General features: G+C 39.3%; 1 protein-coding gene across 3 annotated transcripts in view; it reads right to left on the bottom strand.

Moving 5' to 3' along the window:
* MBTPS2 (membrane bound transcription factor peptidase, site 2) overlaps window positions 1–22,527 on the bottom strand; it is a 40,495-nt gene that overhangs the window by 7,498 nt on the left and 10,470 nt on the right. For 2 of the 3 annotated variants that reach the window (XM_059493694.1, XM_059493695.1), the window contains exons 4-9: window positions 22,124–22,227; window positions 19,622–19,749; window positions 15,731–15,849; window positions 14,714–14,894; window positions 12,186–12,280; window positions 9,772–9,967 (exon numbers count right to left, since the gene is read on the bottom strand). In XM_059493694.1, the coding sequence (XP_059349677.1) occupies window positions 9,772–9,967; window positions 12,186–12,280; window positions 14,714–14,894; window positions 15,731–15,849; window positions 19,622–19,749; window positions 22,124–22,227 (823 nt within the window). Of the gene's footprint in view, window positions 1–9,576; window positions 9,642–9,771; window positions 9,968–12,185; window positions 12,281–14,713; window positions 14,895–15,730; window positions 15,850–19,621; window positions 19,750–22,123; window positions 22,228–22,527 lie in introns of all 3 variants that reach the window. The other variant, XR_009420517.1, reaches the window with a different exon arrangement.

The following is a 22,527-nucleotide window of genomic DNA, read 5'->3' as shown; positions in this document are numbered from 1 at the left end:
TATTTTTAGAGGCATCCTTAGTCATAAAGACCCAACTGTATGACTCCAGTATTTTTCAAAGAAAAGACATTATAGTTACCAGACTTTTTCAACATATGCAGTCCACATGCATACAGTGGATGCACACAGTGAGTGTATTTTTTGGCCAGAAAAAATTTTCTCTGGCAGTACCTGCAGAAGATCCCCCCAGCCCATGAGGCCGAGCTCATAGTGTACCAGGAGAGGGGGAGATGGAGAGCAGAATTCCAAAGTCCCTCTGAGAAAGCAAAGGCTACAAGGGGATTCACAGCTGCATCACACATCACCAGTAAGCTGATGCCTCAGGTTTTAGCTTTTATATTTTTCAAATTCTGTACTGCTTTAGTGTACGGGTCTGGGTCTAGGGTTCATATCAGGGGATAGTAAGCTCTCTTCACAGAGTAGGTAGACAAAACAATTCCTTCTTTAGCTGGGGACCAAGGACAACAGACCCAAATTTCAGGCCCAAGAGCATAACCAATGGTGGAATGAAGAGAGAAAAACAAGCAGTATAGGACTTCATAATCTAAAGCTATAATTGGACAATTAACTCCAATATGCCAATGGACCAGAACTCATAAAAGTGAGAGACCTTGTGACCAGTCATCCATTTTGTGACCATTTTAGGTTCATCTTGGGTGTAGTCCTGGCTGGGCTCTTGTACTGCCCAAGGTGTATCCATTGAGGCCTTTTAATAAATCCCTACTTTATACTTTAACTCTGTCTAGCCTCTGTTCTAGATCAGCCTTCACAGGGCATCATAGTCAGTACATAAGTAGCTTCTCTTCTGTTCAGATGATAAGTGACTTCAAGATATATCTTGGTGCAACTCAAAAACCTGGGAGGTGGGACTTGGCATCCATAAAAATAGTGACTGGAAAATTGCAGTGTCAAGGATCACATGATCTTGACTACTTTATTACTCTGCACACTGTTCTTTGAAGGTGTACATGAACCTTCAGTAGACTGCATGTCAAATGTTTCTGAGACATTCTTCAGGGCAATTGCAGTAGTTTGAGACCTGCCAGAAGGCACTATGTTAGTACAGGGATGTTCCACCCATTCAGGGTCTGCCAGCACAAGGGACCATTTGAGAACCATTCTGTGATAGCTGCAAGAAGAATGCCTTTCCTACTAAAAGGAAGGCACAGCAGGCTCTTATCCCCAGAAGGAAGAGGTTAGGGTAAATTAATGCAGAATTAGAAAACCACCTGGAGAATTAACTTGCAGAGTATCACCAATACTCTCTGTCTTTAAAGAATGACTTCAGATGTGAGTTGCCAGCCACAATGGCCTGAATTTTCCCTACCTGTGTGGAGAATAGTTATAACCATAAGAAATATATACCTCACAGAGAGATATTTGAAGGCAAGAGTTCAAATCCACTCAATACAAACACCCCTTGGGAAAGGAACTTCCAAGGACAGTTTAACCCACCCTTGGAGAAATTTTAACCATAGCTAAGAGAACACTGGGAACATAACATACCAAAAGTACTGCTAAGTATGTCTTCCTTAAGAGTGAGATCAGATTTCTTCAGGTTCACTAAAGAATTCAAGGACACAGTAACAAAGACAGGGGAAAGCAGTTCTAAAGTCACATAAGGCAGAGAATATTGTCCATTCAGCCACATAAAGACATTTTCTTCTGTTAATAGATGCTCTTCTGAGAAGTCCAGCCAACAAACACACCATGGGTTGGAAAGATATGGACAGCAAGGAGAACCAAAAAAAGAATGGGCTTGGTGTGGCAGCAAGCAGAGAGCTATTCAGTATCCAAACTGCCAGTGTGCTTGAAAGTCATGTTTTTGCTTAAAGCTTAAGACTGACCTTTGACTTAGGGGAACTGAGAGAAAATAAGTCTGTTGGATGACAGAGTGAAGACCACAACAGACAGAAATCCTGGATACTACCCAGCTCAGAAAGTCAGAAAGTCAAGTCAATCGCAGAATCATAGAATGATTTGGGTAGGAAGGGACCTTAAACATCATTCTGTTCCAACCTCCCTGGCACCGGCAGGAACATCTACTAGACCAGGTTGCTCAAAACCCCATCCAGCCTTGCCTTGAACACTACCAGGGATGGGGCAGCCACCATTTCTATGGGCAACATGTTTCAGTGCCTCACCGCGTTTAGTGAAGAATTTCTTCATTGTATCTAATCTCTTTCTAGAAGAAAGCCTGTATGATAAGCCACTGATTATCAGAGATACAACTGGGAAGTTCTTTGAAACATTCTATGTGGTTTTTGAGCAGTTTTTAGTATCAAGTAAAAAAATAGTTGAACCACAAAAAAGCCCCAAAGATACATTTTTTTTTCTTTTACCTATTCTACATACAGAATTACTCAACTAAATGCAGTATTTTATTAAAATACTCTTTTAGTCTTATTTTAAAAATTATTGTTAACCAAGCAGACACTACAGCCTTCTGCAGCTTGATATAGGGGATTGCCCCAGAGCAGGTGCAAGACCTTGAACTTGGTCTTATTGAACCTCATGAGGGTTCAAGTTTGTTCAGGTCCCATTGCATGACTTCCCATCCTTCAGGTGTTCCAACTGCACCACTCAGCTTGGCATTGTCTGCAGACTTGTAGAAGGTGTACTTGATTTTGCAGTGGGAAGGCCGTGTCCCAGCCCTTGGATGGAGCTGCCCTATGGGATGTGCTCCCCTGCTTGGGAGGGCAGCTTCCCAGGAGCACCCCAAGTTCCATCCCCACACAGCCCTGCCCTGGCTGCAGAAGACCATGAGGTCACAGAACTCCATGGCACTGCACTGGCCATAACAACCAACTGCTCAGCCCCCAACCCCAACTGCAGCAGCAGCAGTGTGGTGGAAGGGGGACCATGGCCCTCGTCCAGCGTCTTTTCCTCTCCCTCCTTGTTCTCTTGATGGTCCTGCATTCTCGGGCTGCCAACTATGCTCCACAGAAATCACAGGAAGCAGGTAAGCTGCCAGCACTGGTCCAGCCTTTCATGGGCTAGTGGGGTCTTCCCTCCAGTGCTTTAGTGAAGGTTTCCTCTGTGTGAGCACTCTCCTGTTAAGAGAGTCCCAAGGGTTCATCTCTCCTCCAGGGGGGTTGCACATTGTGCTTGAAGAGTGTTGAACTGCCAGCTCAGAGGTCCCCAGGTCCTCTGCAGCTCTGGCAATCCACTGACATCTGGCTCCCACGTTGTTACCTGACCCCCATCCAGGGCTTCTGTACACAAGAGCAGAAGATCCCAACACACAATGGAAACACTTCTCTGTGTTTGCTTCTAGCTGATTCTCTAGCAGATTCTCTGGCAGCTTGGAGGAAAGATGGTTTGGAGCCCTTGGGCGAGCTTGGACCATGTAAGTTCTCAATGTCCCTTCTTTTAAAAGAACAATTATCACTAATGTGTCAATAGCTTACTAATGAGCAATTTTCTTTAAGATGCTGAGGCTGATGGCTCACAGAAATCTGCAGCCACCAAGCATATGCATAATCCCACAGGTAAGTTAGCTAGAAGAAAGTACATTTACCGCTTCCCCTGCAGCTCCATCCCAGAGCTTGTCCTGAGTACCTAGGTGACCAAAGCTACCAAAGTAGCCCCAGGCAGGATCACTCTCATGAGCTGAGGTCCACATTAGTGTTCTGACTTGTATATTGGGCAAGGAAGCTAGAGGGAACCTCCCCATCCTCCTATATCCTCAGTGCCTGTGCCATGCTGAGGCTCTACCTGTATCTGCTTTTTGGCAGTACTACCAAAGTCTGGAGAAAAAAAAAGAATGTGAAAGCTGGTGAATCTCCTCAAGCAGACCAAAAGCATGCAGGTACTGAGCAGTCCTGCTGGGGTCCCTTATGGGGAAACACATCCTGAAACCTGAGAGTGGCTGCAAGGGGTGCACATGCTGGGGAAAAGGCAGACAGGGAGAGGATCTCTTGTGAAGGCCTGCCTCCATCCCCTTGGGGCATGGGAGCTGGCCCAGAGAGGGAGAATTCCACGTGGAACTTCCTGATGAGTTTTTGCCAAAGAAGTGACTGGCCAAGCAGCAATGCCCCCCACTCCTGATCATTTGAGCCCTGTTCAGAGGGACAACCATCCCCAAAGGGTGGGAGTATGCCTCTAGAGTATGCCTCCAGGACCAGCACTGGGGGAAAAGAAGAACATTCTGGTGATATCAAACATGCTGCAAGTTCACAAGTGGTAAATAGGCAGCAGACAGGCTAACACTTTGAATTGCTCTGCAGAAACGGCTGGAGAAACAACCAAAGAAGCTCCTAATGGCCAGGACCACATGGAAAGTGTTTTCTGTCGTGGAAAAGCCTGCATAGTAGCCATAGTGCTAGTCGTGCTTGCTGTGACAGCTGGGATACTGGTGTGCTCTCTCACAATCTGCTGGTGTGACAAAAAACGGTGAGTCATCAATCCCCTAACAGCTCCTGCTTCCCTCAAAGGCAGCTCACAGCCACAAAGTGCTTCTAGTCAGGCTGCTGTGCAGGAGCAAGTTAGTGGCTGGTTGAAAAACTCTGCTGAGGCTTTTGCAGCTGTTGGCAGCTTTAACTGGCCTCTTATTTTCTGGGTCTTCTCTGGGGGGCCTACTTGGACTGGAGCCAGTGTTTGCTCAGATTGAGCCTGCCTGGATAAGAGCAGCTCTCATGAGTGACAGGCAGAGGCAAGACAAAGTCAGGATGAGAAAGAGTGGGGGTAATATTGCTCTAGAAAGCAAGAGATGCATTGGCACCTCCTGCTGACCAGTGAACCTGCCTGAAGGAGTCCCTCTGCTTGGTGATGCCTCTGCCAAGGTGTGCCAGCAGCTCCACTCACAGCAGTGAGCCCTGCCAGCTCTGGGCCCTGCTGTGGAGGAGAGTCCCTGTGCCTCACCCGCAGCTCAGCCACCTCCTCTCTCCACAGGCAACTCTCTGGAGACCAGCAGGAACGCGCCCGCCTGATCACACACTCAGACAGCCAGACCAGTATACCTGAACCTGCCCAGCAGTAGCCCTAAGAAACTCACACATCTAATCCCTGAACTGTCCCTGTTCCCCTGCCCCCCTTTGGCTGCCCTCAAGCAGGTGTGGGAACTGCCCAGCCCCAGCCACAACAGAAACAGCTCCCTCCACCCCCAAACCTGCTGGCCCAGCCCTCTGGACAAAGCTGAAGGTGAGCCTGCCAGTGTAGGGGTTGAGCTGACAGAAACACAACCAACAGCTTCAGGGATTGGCTTTTTGTCTCAATAAAAGGGACAGTCTTCACACAAGTATTTGTATAGTATCAGAATATCCAGAGTTGGAAGGGACTCACAAAGATCATCAAGTCTAACTCCTGGCCCTGCACAAGACATCCCCAGGAGAGACACCATGTGCCTGAGAGCATTGTCCAAATGCTGCTTGAACTCTGTCAAGCTTGGTGTTTTGACAGTCTCTGTCAAGACTGCTTCCCTGGGGAGACTGTTCCACTGCCTGACCACATTCTGGGTGAAGAACCTTTTCCTGATATCTGACCTAAACCTCCCCTGGCACAGTTTCAGGCCATTTCTTGGGGTTCTGTCACTGGTCACCAAGAGAAGAGATCAATGTCTGCCCCTCCACTTCCCCTCATGAGTTTGTAGACTATGATTAAGTTTCCTCCAGGCTGAGGAAGTGATCTCAGCTGCTCCTCAAATAGCTTCCATTCTAGACTCTTCCCCCTCTTTGTAGCCCTCCTCTGGATGCACTCTAATGTCTTTATATCTTTCTTATATTGTGGTGCCCAAAACTGCCCCCAGCACCTGAGGTGAGGCTGCCCCAGTGCAGAGCAGAGGGACAATCCCCTCCTCCCTTGCCCAGCAGGCAATGCTGTCCCTGATGGCCCCAGGACACGGGTGGCCCTCCTGGCTGCCAGGGCACTGCTGGCTCAAGTTCAGCTTACCTCTCACCAAGACACCCAGATGTGTTCCTGCGGGGCTGCTCTACAGCCTTGCATTACAGAATTTGTCTGTATGCAGAGGTCAAGTGATATCCAATGCAAACCACTTGTCAAGTTGAAGACTGGTATCAGAACATCTGATCAGAACTCCTGCTCATGAGCCAAAATAGCAAAATGGCTGAGACAGCCAGTGTATTCAAAGGTTTCAAAAGACACACACTGCAAAACTTGAGTTTCAAAGCTTGACTGTCTCCTGACAAACACTTAATGGCTACTACCACCCTGAACCTGAAATTATGGCTACATTGAGAATGGATCATTGCCCTTCTTCCCTCCTGTTACAATAAACTGTTGTCACTGACAGCCACCTGCATGGATCTAAACTCCAAACCTTGCTGCTGAAGCAAGCTCCAAACACAGAGAAACTCTTCAGGAAGTTGCTGGACTGACCTTTAGAGACTGTAATATTAAGCAATGAATTTTGTGGTTGTAATGGATCAAACCTAATGGTAGAAGTCAAATCTGTCCTCTGAGGAATAACAAAAGAATTACAGAAATTATGCTCTACAGGTATAATCAAAGACACTGCTGGGAAGAGGTGAACAGCAATGAGCCCGGGTGAGAGAAAACAATCATTGTTTTCCCACTCTAATTAAACAATCCTTTGACCTGGAAATAACATTTCTTTTGTTGACTCATGCTAGATGGTATTGGCAAATATCGAGAAGGATTCACAACAGATACAATTTTAATTGGAAGTGACTTGTAGACTAGGTTGACCAAAGAGCTTTGCAAAACTTCTTCATGGGGGAAAGGGCATGTATGCCACGGAGGAGACAGACAGCACGGCATGAGATACGTCTGTGTGGTCTCCCGAAGAACTGTATGTGTAATCCTTTAAGCCTGGGTTAAAAGCAATGAAGGATCATCCTCAGTTATAAGGGTAAACAAGCATGGAAATACTGAGAGAGCAGGGTGTACCAGAAAGACCTTCACCATGGACTGTCGTTGCTCATAAACACGCCCAAAGCCAGGAAGTGCGTTTTTCATTTTAAAAGACTTGGATACAACAGAAGTAGGTGGCTGGTCAAGCTTGAGGAAATGATCTCTAGGTAAGTTCCTTCTTTTTGTGAAGAAAATCTTACAATTTTGGCCTGTGATGGGTAAGAGTAACATTCAGGGATATGATGTTTCCTCAAGTAGTGTGAATTCCTAATATAAATCTTAGTCACCAGATTCTTCCCAACCAACAAGGGCCAGAAAAGGAAGCAAAAATGTTGCACTATTAGAAATGACATGAGGGAATAAAATCCCTCATATATAATAAAGAAGAAACACTGCAATTTTGCATGGCAGTACTGACAGGGCTCTCCATTTCAACCTTACAGAGCAACTGTCCAACAGAGGAAGGGACTTTAGAACAAACTGGCCTGCAATAGGAAGAGTTTAAAAGACTTAATACCATGTGTTTTGAACTGGCAGTATGAATTTATATTGGATAACATTAGATACTTTTTACAGACAGAATGCTAATTAAAAGCATTAATGTGTCTGCCCCAAACAATATGCACTCCTAATCATGCTTCTGTTTCAGTTTTGGCCAAATCTCCACCCCTGTAAGTTAATTTAGGATTATAATTCTTGAAAATTTTGCTATTTTTAAATACTGGAAACAAGTGGTATCTACTGCCTCCATAACAACAAAAGTATTTTTGCTAGGATATTTAAATTTGAGGCAACAGAAAGATTTAATAGAAATAAACTGTTAAGACTATTTCTTCTAAGTAGCTAATACAGATATACTTTTTAAAAAAATACATGTCATCTGAAGTTACCTTCAAATGAAAATATGAATTACTGCTTTTCCATAAACCAGGACTACCATGACAACAATACAAGCCTAAGCAGAAAATAATGCATGCGTAATTTTAGAATGTTATTCAAACATTGCTTCAGTGACATTTCTAGAGAAAGTATAGTCATAGTACACACTAGTACTACAACTCCCATATTATGTGTTAAATATAAGCACCACTCTAAAAAGTAACATTTCCTGCAGGCAGAAAGATCACACTACAGAATAGGCATTTCATTAAAACATATTCCTATTTCAAAGCTCACACAGTACAGGAAGAAATTATTTTCTTTTTTTAAACTGTAAAAAACAGTTACCACATTTTGATCAATCACATTTGGGGAAAAAAAATAAATCAAAAATCCACACCAAACCTGTTGGCCCCAGCCAGTCTTGTACAGTGCAATGCTAAGCCTGAAATATTTAGAAGTTGTTTCACTGGAATGAAATTCTACAATGGCACAGCAGACTGCCTGCTACCCAAGCCAGCATCCTATCATTTTGGTCTAGTGTTTTTCCAAAGGGAACACAAGAGCACAGATTACATTTGCAGCAAAGCTGTTAATAAAATTAAACTTCTAGCTTTCAAATTAATACATTAAGTGCACAATTCCAAGGGTAAATCACTTTAAAATTCTACTCCTATGTGTGTATGCAAACAGTTTTTTACAAATAACTTCTTAAAGAAGAACTACCCCTTTAAATGCAATAACGTTATTTTCTGACTTCTGAAAGACTGGCAGGTTCAATTATCACACCAATGAAAACTCCATTGCTCCAATGTATTGAAAAGGGAACAACATCAATTGATCTTCAGTACCAATAGTTTGTATTGTTAAAGACCAAGAAAAGGAATTCTGAATAATTATAAAACACTATTCTTAAAATATGTTGCTGCATTTGAAATAAATATCATCAGATACAGTAGTGTGTGTTGGTAACACACAAGTGAAAAATGTTTTCCTCTTAAGGAAAGGCCAGAAGTAACAAATGAAGATTATATTTTGGGCTTAAATTAGAGTTATAAATTATAAAAAAAGTTTAAATTATAAAAAAAAGTTGAAATAAGTAACTCCTCACAGAGTATCAAATTACCAGTATGGAAAAATAAAGACTTAATTAAAAATATGATATCCAAGAATGTTATTGGATTTACCCCAGCAGATTTCATCACTGTTTCTAAAACTCTTTTGCACCTAATTCCATTGCTTATTCAGAAAAGTACAATGCTTTCCTAAGGAGATAATTCCAAGTTAGTACTTCTAAACTCACCTCAAGAGTTTCAGCTGTCTGTGAGCAACAGATACCTTCCTCACAGGAAGGGATAGTAATTTAACACTTCAAATTTCTTAAAGCCCATCTGCAGCTAATTTTCACCATGTCACTCAAGCTATCAAGTCAGATGTTGATGAATTTGTTCATTCTTTCCATACTCACTTCAGAAGCAGAATAACTTTTTATTTATATGAGATGCCCAAAGGAGAGTCACAGTGAACTTCAAAGAAAGGAACTAAAATTTTATATGTTACTTAATTTAGGGCAGTTAGATGAAAAAAATAAATGTTGTGATAACACTTGTGGCTCAGCAGTCATGGGAATCTGTCACAGATACTTGGATATTAGGCGTGATTTAAGCTGTCATGCTAATATTCCAGGCAAGGCGTTGCAGCAAGGTGCCCTAGAGATTTTACCATAGCATTTTGAGACATTTGTGTGCTAGGAAAACGCATGCACCTGGTTCCTATGACTAACCTGAATAGGATCTGTTCCAGAAATAGCCCTTTCGTAGTTTTCTGAAAAAACAACCATCTCATATCACATATGGTTTCTATTACCTTCATAACTCATTGCACTGTGAACATTTTATTTTAGGTCTGAGTAGTCCATGTCTCTCCATTGGCTGTAACAAGAAATGGATTCTGCTTTAAACAAATTAACTGAGAAGCACTCTAAGACCTGGTTTAAGCAGGCAGGCAAAGGAAACCATATTAGAGATTGCTTTTGCTAAACTTCCAATAAATGATACCAACCTGTGTACTGAAGATGCATGGGGTGTCCTACATAGAGCATGTCAATATGGGGAGGATGCTTTACCCTGATGAGCCTTGTTTGGTTCTCCAAAGAAGGAGTCACACAAAAGCTTGGAACAAAGTCCTTCTGGCAGTCCATGTTGGTTCGACAAACTTTGCTGGCTTCAATAACTTTTCGCGCTGGCAGACAGGCATACTGCAAAGGGCATTCAAATTCATCATGAAAGGTAAAGGTAAGCTATTTTCCAGCACATCAAATTAAAAGGAACAAAAGATTCCTTTTTTAAGCAAAGAAATGCCTCACTGATATAAGCCCATGAAGGGCTAAAATCTAATTTTTCCCCCTAGTTTTTTGTTCTGAAATCCTGACAAATCTCTACCTGATGCATATTCAACCTGTCATTCCATATTTTGAAGTGTGGAAGAGAGAGTATGTACATATTCCAAGATAAAAGCAAACTTTTTCTAGCAAAGTATGTATATGCACAACAAAACACCATGGCATCTAAACATAGGTCAGTGATTTCTAATGGACAGAGCCTGTATCAACAGCCTAGTGACTTACCTGCTCAAGATGAAGTTTTAGCAAAAAAACCAACAAACATGCTTGGTGTGTGGTAGCTAAGAAATCATTCTCAACTAAGATGAACACAGGACTCAGTGCACTGCTGTGCCCCAATCCCTGCCTGTAACACTCTTTCACTCTCTGACAGACCAGAGCTTTCTTGCTCCCCATGGGCCAAAGACAGTACAGCAGGAGGGAACAGGAAATTAGTTTTCCCCTTCATGTCTCTTGGAAAAATCTCAGTGACACTTTTCCTTTTGTTCTAAAAATAGAAGTAAGGAATTATAATCTACTATTTGCCTTAGGAGGAAAAGCAAAAGTAATTTCTACCTTCTCAGCTTGATCATTGCACTCCCCATAACACATGAGTGTCAGACCCTCACCATTAACCTTGATATAAATTCCTTCTACTCTAATGAGGGAGAAGACACACTTTCAAAAACTGCTGCATAGCACTGCAAAGACCATTAAAAAAAAGTTCAAAAATCACAGCCAGTCTAAAGACACCTGAAAGTCACAAGGTCTCAAGCTTCCTGATGCTTTTATTTCTTCCTTGTTTATAAGTAGCAACTACAAGCTTAAGAATACCCAGGCTCAATGGGATAGTGATTTATCAAATCTTGCTGCCACTGCCATATTTCAAATGAACCACTGGAACGTGTTCAGCTCTTAGTGGTTAAATACCCTGGAGTGGGAAGTTTACCACTGCAGAAACTGTAAACATAGCAGATTTGGAAAAAATTTATTTTAATTTCTTCAGGTATTTATCACTAGAGTCAGAACAATAACAAACTGGTATGTGTAGAAGTTTACACAGTTGATTCGTGTGTTCTGCTGCTTGTAAAGAGCCAACAGAAATATTCCATCACTGTCAGTATGGAAAACATATTTTAAAAAACACTGATGTATTTTCATAGAATGGCTACCCAATGGCTTGGGTTGGAAGGGACCTTAAGATATCCCATTCCAACCCCTGTCATGGGCAGGGACCTTCCCCTGGACCAGTTACTCAGAGCTCCATCCAGCCTGGCCCTGAACCTTTCCAGGGATGGGGCATCCACAGCTCCTCTGGGCAACCTGGGCCAGTGGCTCAGCACCCTCACAGTAAAGAATTTCTTCCAAACATCTAATCTAAAGCTGTCCTCTTTCAGTTTAAAGCCATCCCCCCTTGTCTATCACTATATGCCCCTGTGAAAAGTCTCTCCTCAGCTTCCTTGTAGCCCCTTGAAGCACTGAAATGCTGCTAAACCCTTTTCTAAGGGAGTAAGGCAAAATCCTACTGATAAACTTTGTTTCTATGTGACAAGAAATTCAACATAGTAAAAAAAAATTAAAGTATAGGCCCTTATTTTGAGAAACTGGGCAATCTCTAGGACCTTCTCCTGCATGTTTTTATTTAAATTTAGGGAGCAGCACTGTTGGCTTCAGACAAAATAACTGAACAGACAGTCCAGGGCTTTACTTTCCCTGTAGGGCTGAATACTTTTAGAAGATTGAAACACCAAAATAAGCAATTTCGACTTCTTCTCAAAAGTTGTTTTTTCTCACCAGTATTGTGCATCCAGAATACTGAAAATGACTGAGGCGTCTTTCTGCCTAAAGGAATGAGGTGTTTAAGATTTTTTATGATTCTTCCAGAGACTTCCTGTTTGATTATGGGAAAAATTGTAACTAGCATTTTGTAGTTTTTTAAGCTGTAATTGGGAAAATTGTATACACGCACACCTTTATTACAAACTGTAGATAGCCTTAAACACTTGAGTATGCTGTATAGGTGTGGGCAAATATTACTAAATTAATACAAAAAAAATAGATTTACCAAAGAGAATCAGCAGTTTAAGTAACTTACCAGGTGGCTGTCCAACTTATTGCTGTATGAAAAGCAAATGTCTGTGAGGCTGTTGTTACTACAACATTCTACTGTGCCATCAAGTCTTCTGTAAACTAAAGAACATAGGCATAGAGCAAAAAATCAATATTATTTGCTGGAAAAATTAGTCTCTGAATGAAGTAAAACTATTATTTGTATTATTAATTGTCCTGCAGCATTCAAGAATTACACTAATTCACAGTCTAGCTGAGGCTCAGTCACAACTACAAATAAAGTTTTACCACCGCCATGTGAATGTCCCATGATTTCAGTCACGTGCCATACTGATTTTTTCACCTTTATAAACCTCCTTGAGATACTGGAGATCTAACATTGCATTGTTTTGACTATTACAAGTTGCAAAACACTTCTATATCCATTTCCAATAACTTGCACCAATATTTGGCATGGAAATTTGTTAGCTACTACTGTAGTGATTTCACTGGCTGGCTATGGAAATGGCCAAGACTCAAAACATACTTTTTACATCATGAAAGCCTTCCAAGCCTTGAAGGCTGCAGCAGTGAACAAATGATGTTTTAAACCTTGATTTAACTTCTTTCTGGTAAAGAACCTTTGCATATGTGCTCTTGAAATGAATTAAGCCTAACTTGCTGTCCAGCTGAAACACACACAAATGCAGAAGAATGGTCAGGGTAAGGATCTGTATCACAGCAAGGGCAGTCCCTTCCCAGGCAGATCCAGCCTGTGATACTGGCTGCTGATTTACCACTGCACAACCTGCAATCGCTGACATGGAGCTCTATGCCTGGGGCTTACAGGTGCAAGCACTGTACCATACAAACCTTTTTTCAAGTACCCTGAGGCTAAGAAACCACAGATATTTTTGAATAGCAAATGACCATAAAATTAGTATTCTTATAAACTACATTGAAACCACTTTTTTTCTAATTTCAAAAAGTTCCTTAGGGCATTGTTTTCTCTCTAGCTTCAATACCCAGATAGTTCACTCTCCATTTGTTTTATAGTCAACTAGATGGAGTCCATTTGCTATATACATTTTTTTCAATACTCTGCATTTATGTCAAGTTGTGAACTGTCAAGATTTTGATAAATGACAGCTGCTCAAGACCAAACAGAGTTCATTTAATTTCAGAGGAATATTTCTCACTGCTGGAGGCTTATGACTCTGAAAATGCAGACAGACTGGTCTGATTAGAAGGCAGCAATGGGGACAATGGGCTGCTAACACAATACAGCAAGCAGGCTTGGAAGCAATATTCAATCTCCAGCAGTAAGCCTCTAGTATTCCAATCTAAACAGGACCAGTTCATCTGCAAAATATGCAGTTTTATTACCCATGACTCCAAAATTGCACTTCAGAGAACAGCACAATCTGAGGATATATATACCTACAACATCTGAGATTTGGCTCTTGCCATCCCTGCCCAGCTGAAAGCATGGGCCAAATTTGCACTCCTCTTCAGAGACATAACCCAAAGTGTCAGACCTCTAAAAGCAGGTTCTTACCCATACTCCACTAGTTTCCAGTTTAAATATTTATCTCAGTATCAGGTATAAGATCACTTTCTTTACATAATTAAAAAAACCAACTTTTCCAGTGTCACGGAAATTCTGTAGTGCATCAAAACCACGGACAGTCGAGTTGCCTGACCTCCTGTTTATTTCCAGGATGATGGAAAAACGCAGTGACAATTTTAAAGCTCTGACTAACATCCCACAAGCTTTGCTCAGCAGCAGCCCCTTACCTCTGGAATTCAGTTTCCATGAGTGCTTGCATGAAAGAAACTTAAGAGAGCTTCAGGGCATGTCACAAGATGCTCAGCCAATTTAACTTGACTGTTCTTTTTTGTTCTACTAAATTTTTGTTTATTGTTCTAGCTCAGTTCAGTTTTTTGGGTTTTTTTTCTCGGTTTCTTGGGCATAAGCTCTTATAGCAACAAGCACTCTAATGTATAAATGGAAACAGAAGGAAGCACACTGACTTCTAGAAGCAGTATGTGCAATCCAGATAAAACTGAGTTCATGGGCAATGACATAAAACCCTATAGGGAGACACATATGAAGAAATGACCATAATAAAGCACATAATTGGGTTAAATAATACAATTTGCAATGTCATGCTGATCAAAGCTGTGAGGTAATATGAAATTTACATCTGCAAAAGATCACTGAGTTGATCTATTTTACAGAACTTAAAATAGAGGAGATAATTGTACTACTGCTAAGAACCAAGTTCTGCAATATCCTGAAGAAGCAAATTTTATTATTCAGATCATACAGGATATTTGTACAAGATGACTGAAAGACAAGAGAAATTCCTATGTGTAGCCCTCTCTCACTTTCAGATTTCACAGAACAGCATGGCACATTGGTAATTGCTTAAGACAGGACAGCAGATTTGACTTACAAGAAATCTGACCCCAACAACAAATTCTGAATCCAAAAAGTCTTTAAGACATAATTAGATTAAAATAGAAATTAATTAACATACAAAATAATGAGGAGAGCACCTTAAGTCATACCTCTAGCTGGAAAGCTTAATTGCTGTAGGGTGGCTGCACTTACACAGTAGCCGACCTGTGACTTCTCTGAAATGTCTCCCAGACAGGAATTCCAGTCTTCCACATTATAGACTGGGCAGTCTTGTAGGTTAGTGACAAGGTCTCCCACAAAAAGACCTCTTGGTCCATTGGCAGGAGAATCCTGAGAAGAACAGTGAAGTCAATCATATTACTACAGGAGGATAAACAAGGATTAGTTTACAGTTCACTGAATACTATGAAATCTTTAGGTTAAGACACTAAAAAATGTGGGGGAAGGGGAGGGAAAGGGAAGTCTTCAAGTGTCCTGGACACATCTTCGGATTTGAGTAATTATTTTCATATGGGTCAAAATGCTAAGAAAATCTACAACATATTAAGTTCAAGTAACTTAAATTAATACCCTGAACTTTTCAAGAAAGCAGGTGTACCTATATTTTCAAAAGTAATAAAGCATTATAAATGTCACTCTCTCCTGAGTTTTATCAATTGACTTTTAGGTCCAAGAAAGATTGAATCCTTTCAGCTCTGCTGTTCAACTGTGCTCTATTTGACTAAGTCAGAAAAAAATAATTCCTTTCCAGAATCCCAGAAATCTATCTCTACTTTGCTTCCAGCTGACCAAACAAGGAAATCAGCTCAAAATAATCTTTAACATTGAAAAAAGATAGCAGTAACTGGGTGATAACACAATTTCCAGTAGATTTGCTTTGTGCTAATACTAAAAAACAGTTAAAACCAGAAAGAAACCTGCAAACTCATCTCAAATGTCTCAACAGTTTTATAGTATGCTAATTAGTCTATTATTATTCACACCATGTTCCTTTATTTACTAATACTAAGATACATGAGACTGAAAGGAAAACTTTCAGCAAGAAGTTCACTATATTGGATTCTGCAAAGAGCTGCACTGACCAATTCTGATTGTGATAATCAGAGATACAGGTACATTTCAGATCACAAAGCATATAATATGGAAACAGCAAATATCCTTCTTACCTCTGCTACCTCAGTGACAAGTGCCCCAACACCCGTGTAATAGAAAGGGAAAAGAATGGCTGGCAGCAGAAACAACACCATGAAACTGGCAACACCAAGAACAAAATTATGCCACACCCCTAAAAAGAAGGCAAAAAAAGTTTCTAAATAAACATTAATAACAAAAAGCTGGTTTTTAAATGATCCTACAGCTGCCTTCTAATTAACTTTCTTGAAATTATTACTGCAAGAATAAATTAAAAGTTAATTTGTGAACATAGGCATAAAAGAAGAGTACATAGATTACAAACTTTAGCTTCTATAATGCCCTTTTGAAAGGCAGTTTTAGAGAAAACTCTAAGCCCTGAGAATTATACTATCAAAAAAGACAGGAGAGCAGTAAGTCCATTTCTAAGGTATCATTCCACCAGAGTAAGATTTCATGTACCACTACTTTTCTAAGTATGAGAGGGTAGTGTACCCAGAAGAGAAACTGGGCTTCTGAATCAATTATTAAAATACAGTTTCTATCTACAGAGTTGTCTTCAATCATAAATATTAAAAAAAAAATAATCAGTGGAATGAAATACATTACATGTTACCTTCTAACACAATAAACTGTTGAAATTAAGAATTTCAATACATGGGCTTATTTTTGAAAAAATACTGTTTGTCCTAGAGAGCAAGATGTCTGAAATTTACTTGCAATTCAGTATTTATGATGGTAACCTACATTATTTCAATTAAAATTATTACATGTATATGTGCCAAATGAATTTAGGAAATTATTTGAAAAAAATGGCTTCTTCTACAAGAACATATGGACCTAAAAGCCCATCAAGAAACCAAACAGCAGCACTTCCTGATATGTTGTTTTGGGGAACATATTTGCAATTGCCATTTGTATAGTATGTGGTTCTCCATAAGAGCAATGAACCACTATTATAAGGCACAGCTGGTGTTCATCATCAAAGCTTTGTGGCTTTCCACATTCAGCACTACACAAATTGTCTCATTCGTTTGTGTTCTTGGACAAACAGTTTTGTATGAACAATGCAGGAAAACTTTTCAGTGTTGAAGAGTCTTTATTTCCTTCTTACAGTGCTTCATGCTCTTGTGAGGAGTTGGATTCAATTCTGTACTCACAGTGCAGTTACAGCACAGGAATTCAATTAAATATATTCACAAATGTATTAAACCTATCTTTCCTGCAGTCTATATAACACAGAAATCATAGCATATAGCAGACTTATGTCCCCTGTCTATCTCCACACCTCACCTCACCTTCTTTCACATTTATATTGCTGCAGAAATGAGAGACATTTTTGGAGTCCTTGAAGTAAGTTGCCATTTCCACTGGTACATGCTTCTTAAAGTAATTTTTTTCAATAGTTTTAATTGTATCTCATGGAAAGGCACTCAGATAGAGGAAATTTTTTGTAATCCCTTCTCCTTATCTCACATACACACATTTATTTGCAACAAATCTAGAAGTACTGAGCAAATATTTTAACTTTATTGTTTTAACTTTTTTATCTTAAAAATATTTTTTCAGCTTAACAGAAGACAAAAAATGGGAAATGGAAACAAAATTCTTTTCAACAGTGTGGCAGCCACAAAGAGTAAACTGAAAAAATCCCAACCCTTGAAATAATAATAAGAGGTAATGGAATTGCTAGAGAGTGACAAGGAATATTTTCAGTTAGGAAAAAATGGCCTTGCTACCAAAATTGACACCATTCGCTGTGTGGAATACAGAAAGGTTTATAAACTCATCCCAGGTGATCCACAGAAAAATAAACATGCTCTAAATCAGAATACCTGTAGAGGCACACTGCTCAGTCTACTTCAACTTCATTTTGCTAAAAATACCTCATCCTTGGACACCTAATTCCTTACATCTGAGAAGAGACACTTTACACAACCCTAAAACACCTTAAAATAATTTATTAACTATTATTTAATTAAAAAAATAAAACCAAAAACATTTAACTCCTGTTAAAGACAAGATGAAATGCATTAAAAATTATCTCAGAAAGTAATACAAATACTTGAACTAATTACAAGAAGGTGCTGCACAGAATCCCTTTTGATCTATCTAGTAGGCATGGAATTATGCTATAAATATCACAAGTCTTACAAGAACATTCATTTCCTATTCTTGAACATATGATGCCATCTGCTGTACAAAAAATATATTTGTTAATCTCCAGACTATAGCTGGACAACAAAAAGAATATTTGGTATTGGGCTCTAGTCTAGCTCTGTTACTTAGCTGCTATACAAAAATATGAGCATATCTCCCTAAATTCAGATTTCTGAACACCAGGAACAGGTTCATTCAACTGTTCTGACAAATAAAAGTAAAAGAAATTGGTTGTTTATTGAATGTTGCATTTTATCATTATCAAGCATCCTAGTTCTGAAGCATATCTATCATAAACTGTGAAAAAACGCATTTCTTTATTATCCCTAACTGAAAGCAAGCCATTCATGCTGACCAGTCTTGCAACATGTTTGCTCCTGCCTTGTATTCCCCTATCTCAGGTTTCCTGAGAAACATGAGAAATTATTACAGGTGTTTGCTTGTCATCAAAACAAGCAAGCAATTATTTTCTATTACAGCTGAGAATTCTATTTTTCTAGATAATGTCTTAGGAATCTATTTAAGCAAACAATTTTGAAATTCAGTATGCCTTTTCTTTCAGTTCTGTTCCCAGTAGATGGAAATGGAAACAGATTAATTTGAGAAACAGGTCTTCCTAAAAGTTAGCCTATTGTATGTGAATGACTTTTGTTGATTTGGGTATTTGGAATACAGACAATATTTACTTACCTAATATTTGTAATTATTTACTTGATTTATGAAAGCTTGAAAACACGCATGCTAAAGGTTTCTGTATGTTCACCCTCTATATGATGTTTTAGATACAATATTCAAGAAACAATGTTAATTAAAACATTACAACAGGCTGGCTGCTAGCCTGCAACAGAAAAAACACCAGTATCAAGAACTGAACCAAGATGGTAACTTTTCTATTTCTATTTCAGTTCTCTGGGAGGCACCTTGTCTCTAGAAATAATCATACAAGTGGTTCAGGCAGAACAACACAGTCTCAGTTTGACTTTTCACAGCAATGAGGGTCTACTTCCCAGTAGCCAGAGACTTCAGAAAACATCAATTCAAAAACATCTGCAGGTTATCTGGAGCCATAAGCTATGACCCTCTTTGGATGTTTGTGTTTTAACCTTTATTTCCTCCTGATGGCAACATCAAAACACAGTGATCTGTACAACTCACAGGTCAGTGAAAATCACAATACTTTTGAAAAATAGATTGTTCCTATTGCAGAAAACAGTAATGAATTGTTTGAGGATGTTGACCTGTGTTGACAGGAAGTAGCTTTCCTCATAGCACCATTCTGGCTCAGTATTTCCCAGCTTGTGTGCTCCAAGGTTTTGCTACTTAGGCCATACAACGTGCAGAAACATCCCAAACAAACAAACATAAAAGACAGAGGAACTTCTGCACCTAGTGCAAGAGCTCTTTCTAATGAGAGGAACATCAGAAATCAGTTTTTCCCCAACCACACAACTGGAATTTCTTATGCACAACTATTCTGAATTGGATCTAGAATAGAATAAAGTTCTTCAAGACAGGAAATTTGCACTTGTTGAAGATCCTAGAAAGTGACATCTCTAGCCCAGAAAGCATCTCTAGCCCAGAAAGCAGCTCAATGAGGCAGTAATGATCAAATGCCAACACAGGTCCAGAACAGGAGGATCACCATTAGGTAAAGAGAAGCTTTGGTACTTATTCACTCTAAACCTTAAATACTCAATCAAAGATTCACAATGATGCCTTGGAATGGTGCTAAGCAAAGATTTAATAAAAAAACCACAAACTATTACCTGCACAAAATATCCTTAACTGCTGAACAGGAGATATCAACTGCAAGTGAGTTGTGAAGAGGTCAACGAAGGCTCCAGGATAGACAATGAAGATAAAAATTCCAAATCCATTAAATCGTACTTGTTCTCTTAAAAAGAAGAAAAGAGAAGTGAAGTGGTGTAACTGCAAACAAACAAAAGAAAAACTGAGAGAGTCTACAAAGCACACAGTTATTGACAACAAGAATAACTAAATTTTAATTATAAAACTAATTTATTTTTTATATTTTCAGTAATTGAAAGATAATTAAACTAAAGGATGTTTTCTGCAGTAGTTGCCACTTCTAAGCAGTATAGATTTTTAAGTTTGGTAGAAACATAAACTTCTTTTCTGTCTCCTGGTAACAGTTACACATAAAATACTTTTTAAAAACCTACCTAACTTCAATGTTAACACATATTTCAACATTTAGGGTAATAGCTCTTTTAAGTAAAAAAATGGCAGCTTGTTGTAAGCAGTTTCAAACTCATCTATGTAAAAATACTTGCAAGAATCAATTGCTTTTCATTTAATTAAATACTTCCACAGTTCTGGAATTTTTAATTCCTCTGTTTCTCATAAATGGACCTTAGAGTACATTGTAAACTAACAAAATGAGTGAAATATCATCTGAAAAAATGAAAACAAGTCAAGAGGTTAAAAGGACAAATGCTAATGCCCTTCCAAACCTTAACACTCCATGATTCTATTGAAATATATTAGTAGCTGACACTATTACACAGATAATATTTTTCCCAAGGGTTTTGCAATTACTTTTAAATGGATTTTTTTTACCAAACACATTAAGGTTTTTTTAAGCTAGAAATTGTACAAGGGACTTAAGAGAAGCATGGCAAAATCATATTCCAAGACAAACCAGGCACAGATCAGCTAATCCCCTATCTTTACTTGGACAATATACTGGGTCTAACCTTTTCCTTATTTACATTTATCTATTTAATGTGTATATACACCAAAAGAAGACAATTATACAAAACTATTCAGAATTAATTTTCACACTAATACTGTGGAGTTAACTCAGCCCATGCTACCAATTAATAACAGGCAGTTTAATTCCTGTTCAGGATTTCATGACTTGGGTAGAAGACACACAGGGAGGAAGAAAAAGACTTGTTTGGTATAAACGTTGACTAAATTAAGGCTCAAATATTTAAGCTCTTATAGCTCACAGCTAATGCTTTCTAGAACTTAAGTTGGCAAAAAGTGTATTAGATTTCAGGAAGGCTAAGTGGCTTGCCAGAATAATAAAATCTGCCCACAGCACAGCTTTTTCGTGAAGCTGAAACCCGGAGAATTTACAGTAACAGCACTATAGACCCAACCTGTGCTAGAAGGAAAATAAAAAAGTCAAGCAGAAAACAGCAGCAGCAACATTAGCTGCCAATGTACATTGGACCAACTAATTTCTCCTTTGGAAATACTGGAAAATAATTTTTTGATGAAAATATAATCCAAAATTGAATATTCAAAGCCTTTGCTCTAGACCTTGAATAAAGATATCTCACCATTAAGATACAAGAATTATTCTTCCTTTCTGCATAAAAAGAGCTCTGTAGTAACTCCTAGCTTCTCTGCAGTCTGCCAGCAACATGCACTAGAAAGAAAATTTTGTTGCTTCTTCCTGTGATGGGATAAGCAAAAGGTTCACCCTCCACAGAAAATTCCCTGTGAATATTTGAAAATTCCCTGTGAATATCTGAGGGAAGAAAGCTGAAAGACAAGCAGAGCATATGAGAGAGGTTCTCAAAACACTCCTTTGTGGTAGCATATGGGTTCAAATGCAGTCATGACTCCCTACACTCAGGAAAATCACAGAAACAACTTAGGGCTTTATGTTCAAAGAAGAGAGAATGATACTGCCCAGGAGAAATGTGGAGGACCCCTGATCATCTGTCCACTAATCACTGCTTAACCTTTTTATGCTAAAGTGGCATTTAACAGTAACGACTAACCTGTCAAATAATTTTGGTGAAGTAATCATCATAGTTAAGGACATTAAAAATATAATTTTTGATCAAAGCTAATAAATCATTGAGGTTAACAGGGACAAATCACATTTGACCAAGTTATTGCTTCAATCTGTTTGTATCATATTTCATGAGCTATGTTTAAACAAATCAATTAAAAATCTATTTTCACTGTGCAATAGTATGAGTTCAAGTGCCACAAGCACAGAAATTAAACTGCTGTGTAAAAAACTGGGCCACTTAAAAAAAAATTGTTTTAAACCTGATGCTATATTTGCAAAGCAGAAGTCCCTTCCCATGATCTGTATAATAAATACTGTATTAAAACTCTATCCCTAATTTGTACACCCTTCCAAACTTCAAATCTAAGGAAGCTATGAATTACAGACTCTCTAGATAAAACAAAGCAGAGCTAACAACATTCATGGCCAGGTAACTGCTCTGGAATATTTGGCTTTGTTGTCAAGAGTAGCAGAAAAGCAAAACAGAAATTACCGAATAGCTGCCACCCCATGGCCGACTTCATGTATCACACCGCTGATGAGGATTGCAGAGAAGAAATAGGTCAGCTGGCTGATGGGCAAATTGACACCAGGCACCTGTTGATGTGGGCATGACAACAAAACAAAACACAGGAGGAAAACAAGAGGTACAAAGACAAATCATTCTGCTCCTAAATTTGCTGCTCTCACTCACTCCTTCACATCCATAGCAGACCAGGGGCTGTTCTCAATGCAGCACGATCAGTTTGCACCTCTTTTACCAACTTATTCAGTGTATTTTAAAGTATGTTAAATATATATTATTTTGTGGAACTTGAAAAAGCTCTCCAGGCACAAAAGCCCTCTCCCTGCCCTATATATTCCCCACAGCTCTGACCAAACAAATCCTACTCTATA

The sequence above is a fragment of the Ammospiza nelsoni genome, chromosome 2, assembly GCF_027579445.1.
Source record: "Ammospiza nelsoni isolate bAmmNel1 chromosome 2, bAmmNel1.pri, whole genome shotgun sequence".
Taxonomy (NCBI): Eukaryota; Metazoa; Chordata; class Aves; order Passeriformes; family Passerellidae; genus Ammospiza; species Ammospiza nelsoni.
This window is presented reverse-complemented; position numbering and strand designations above follow the sequence as displayed.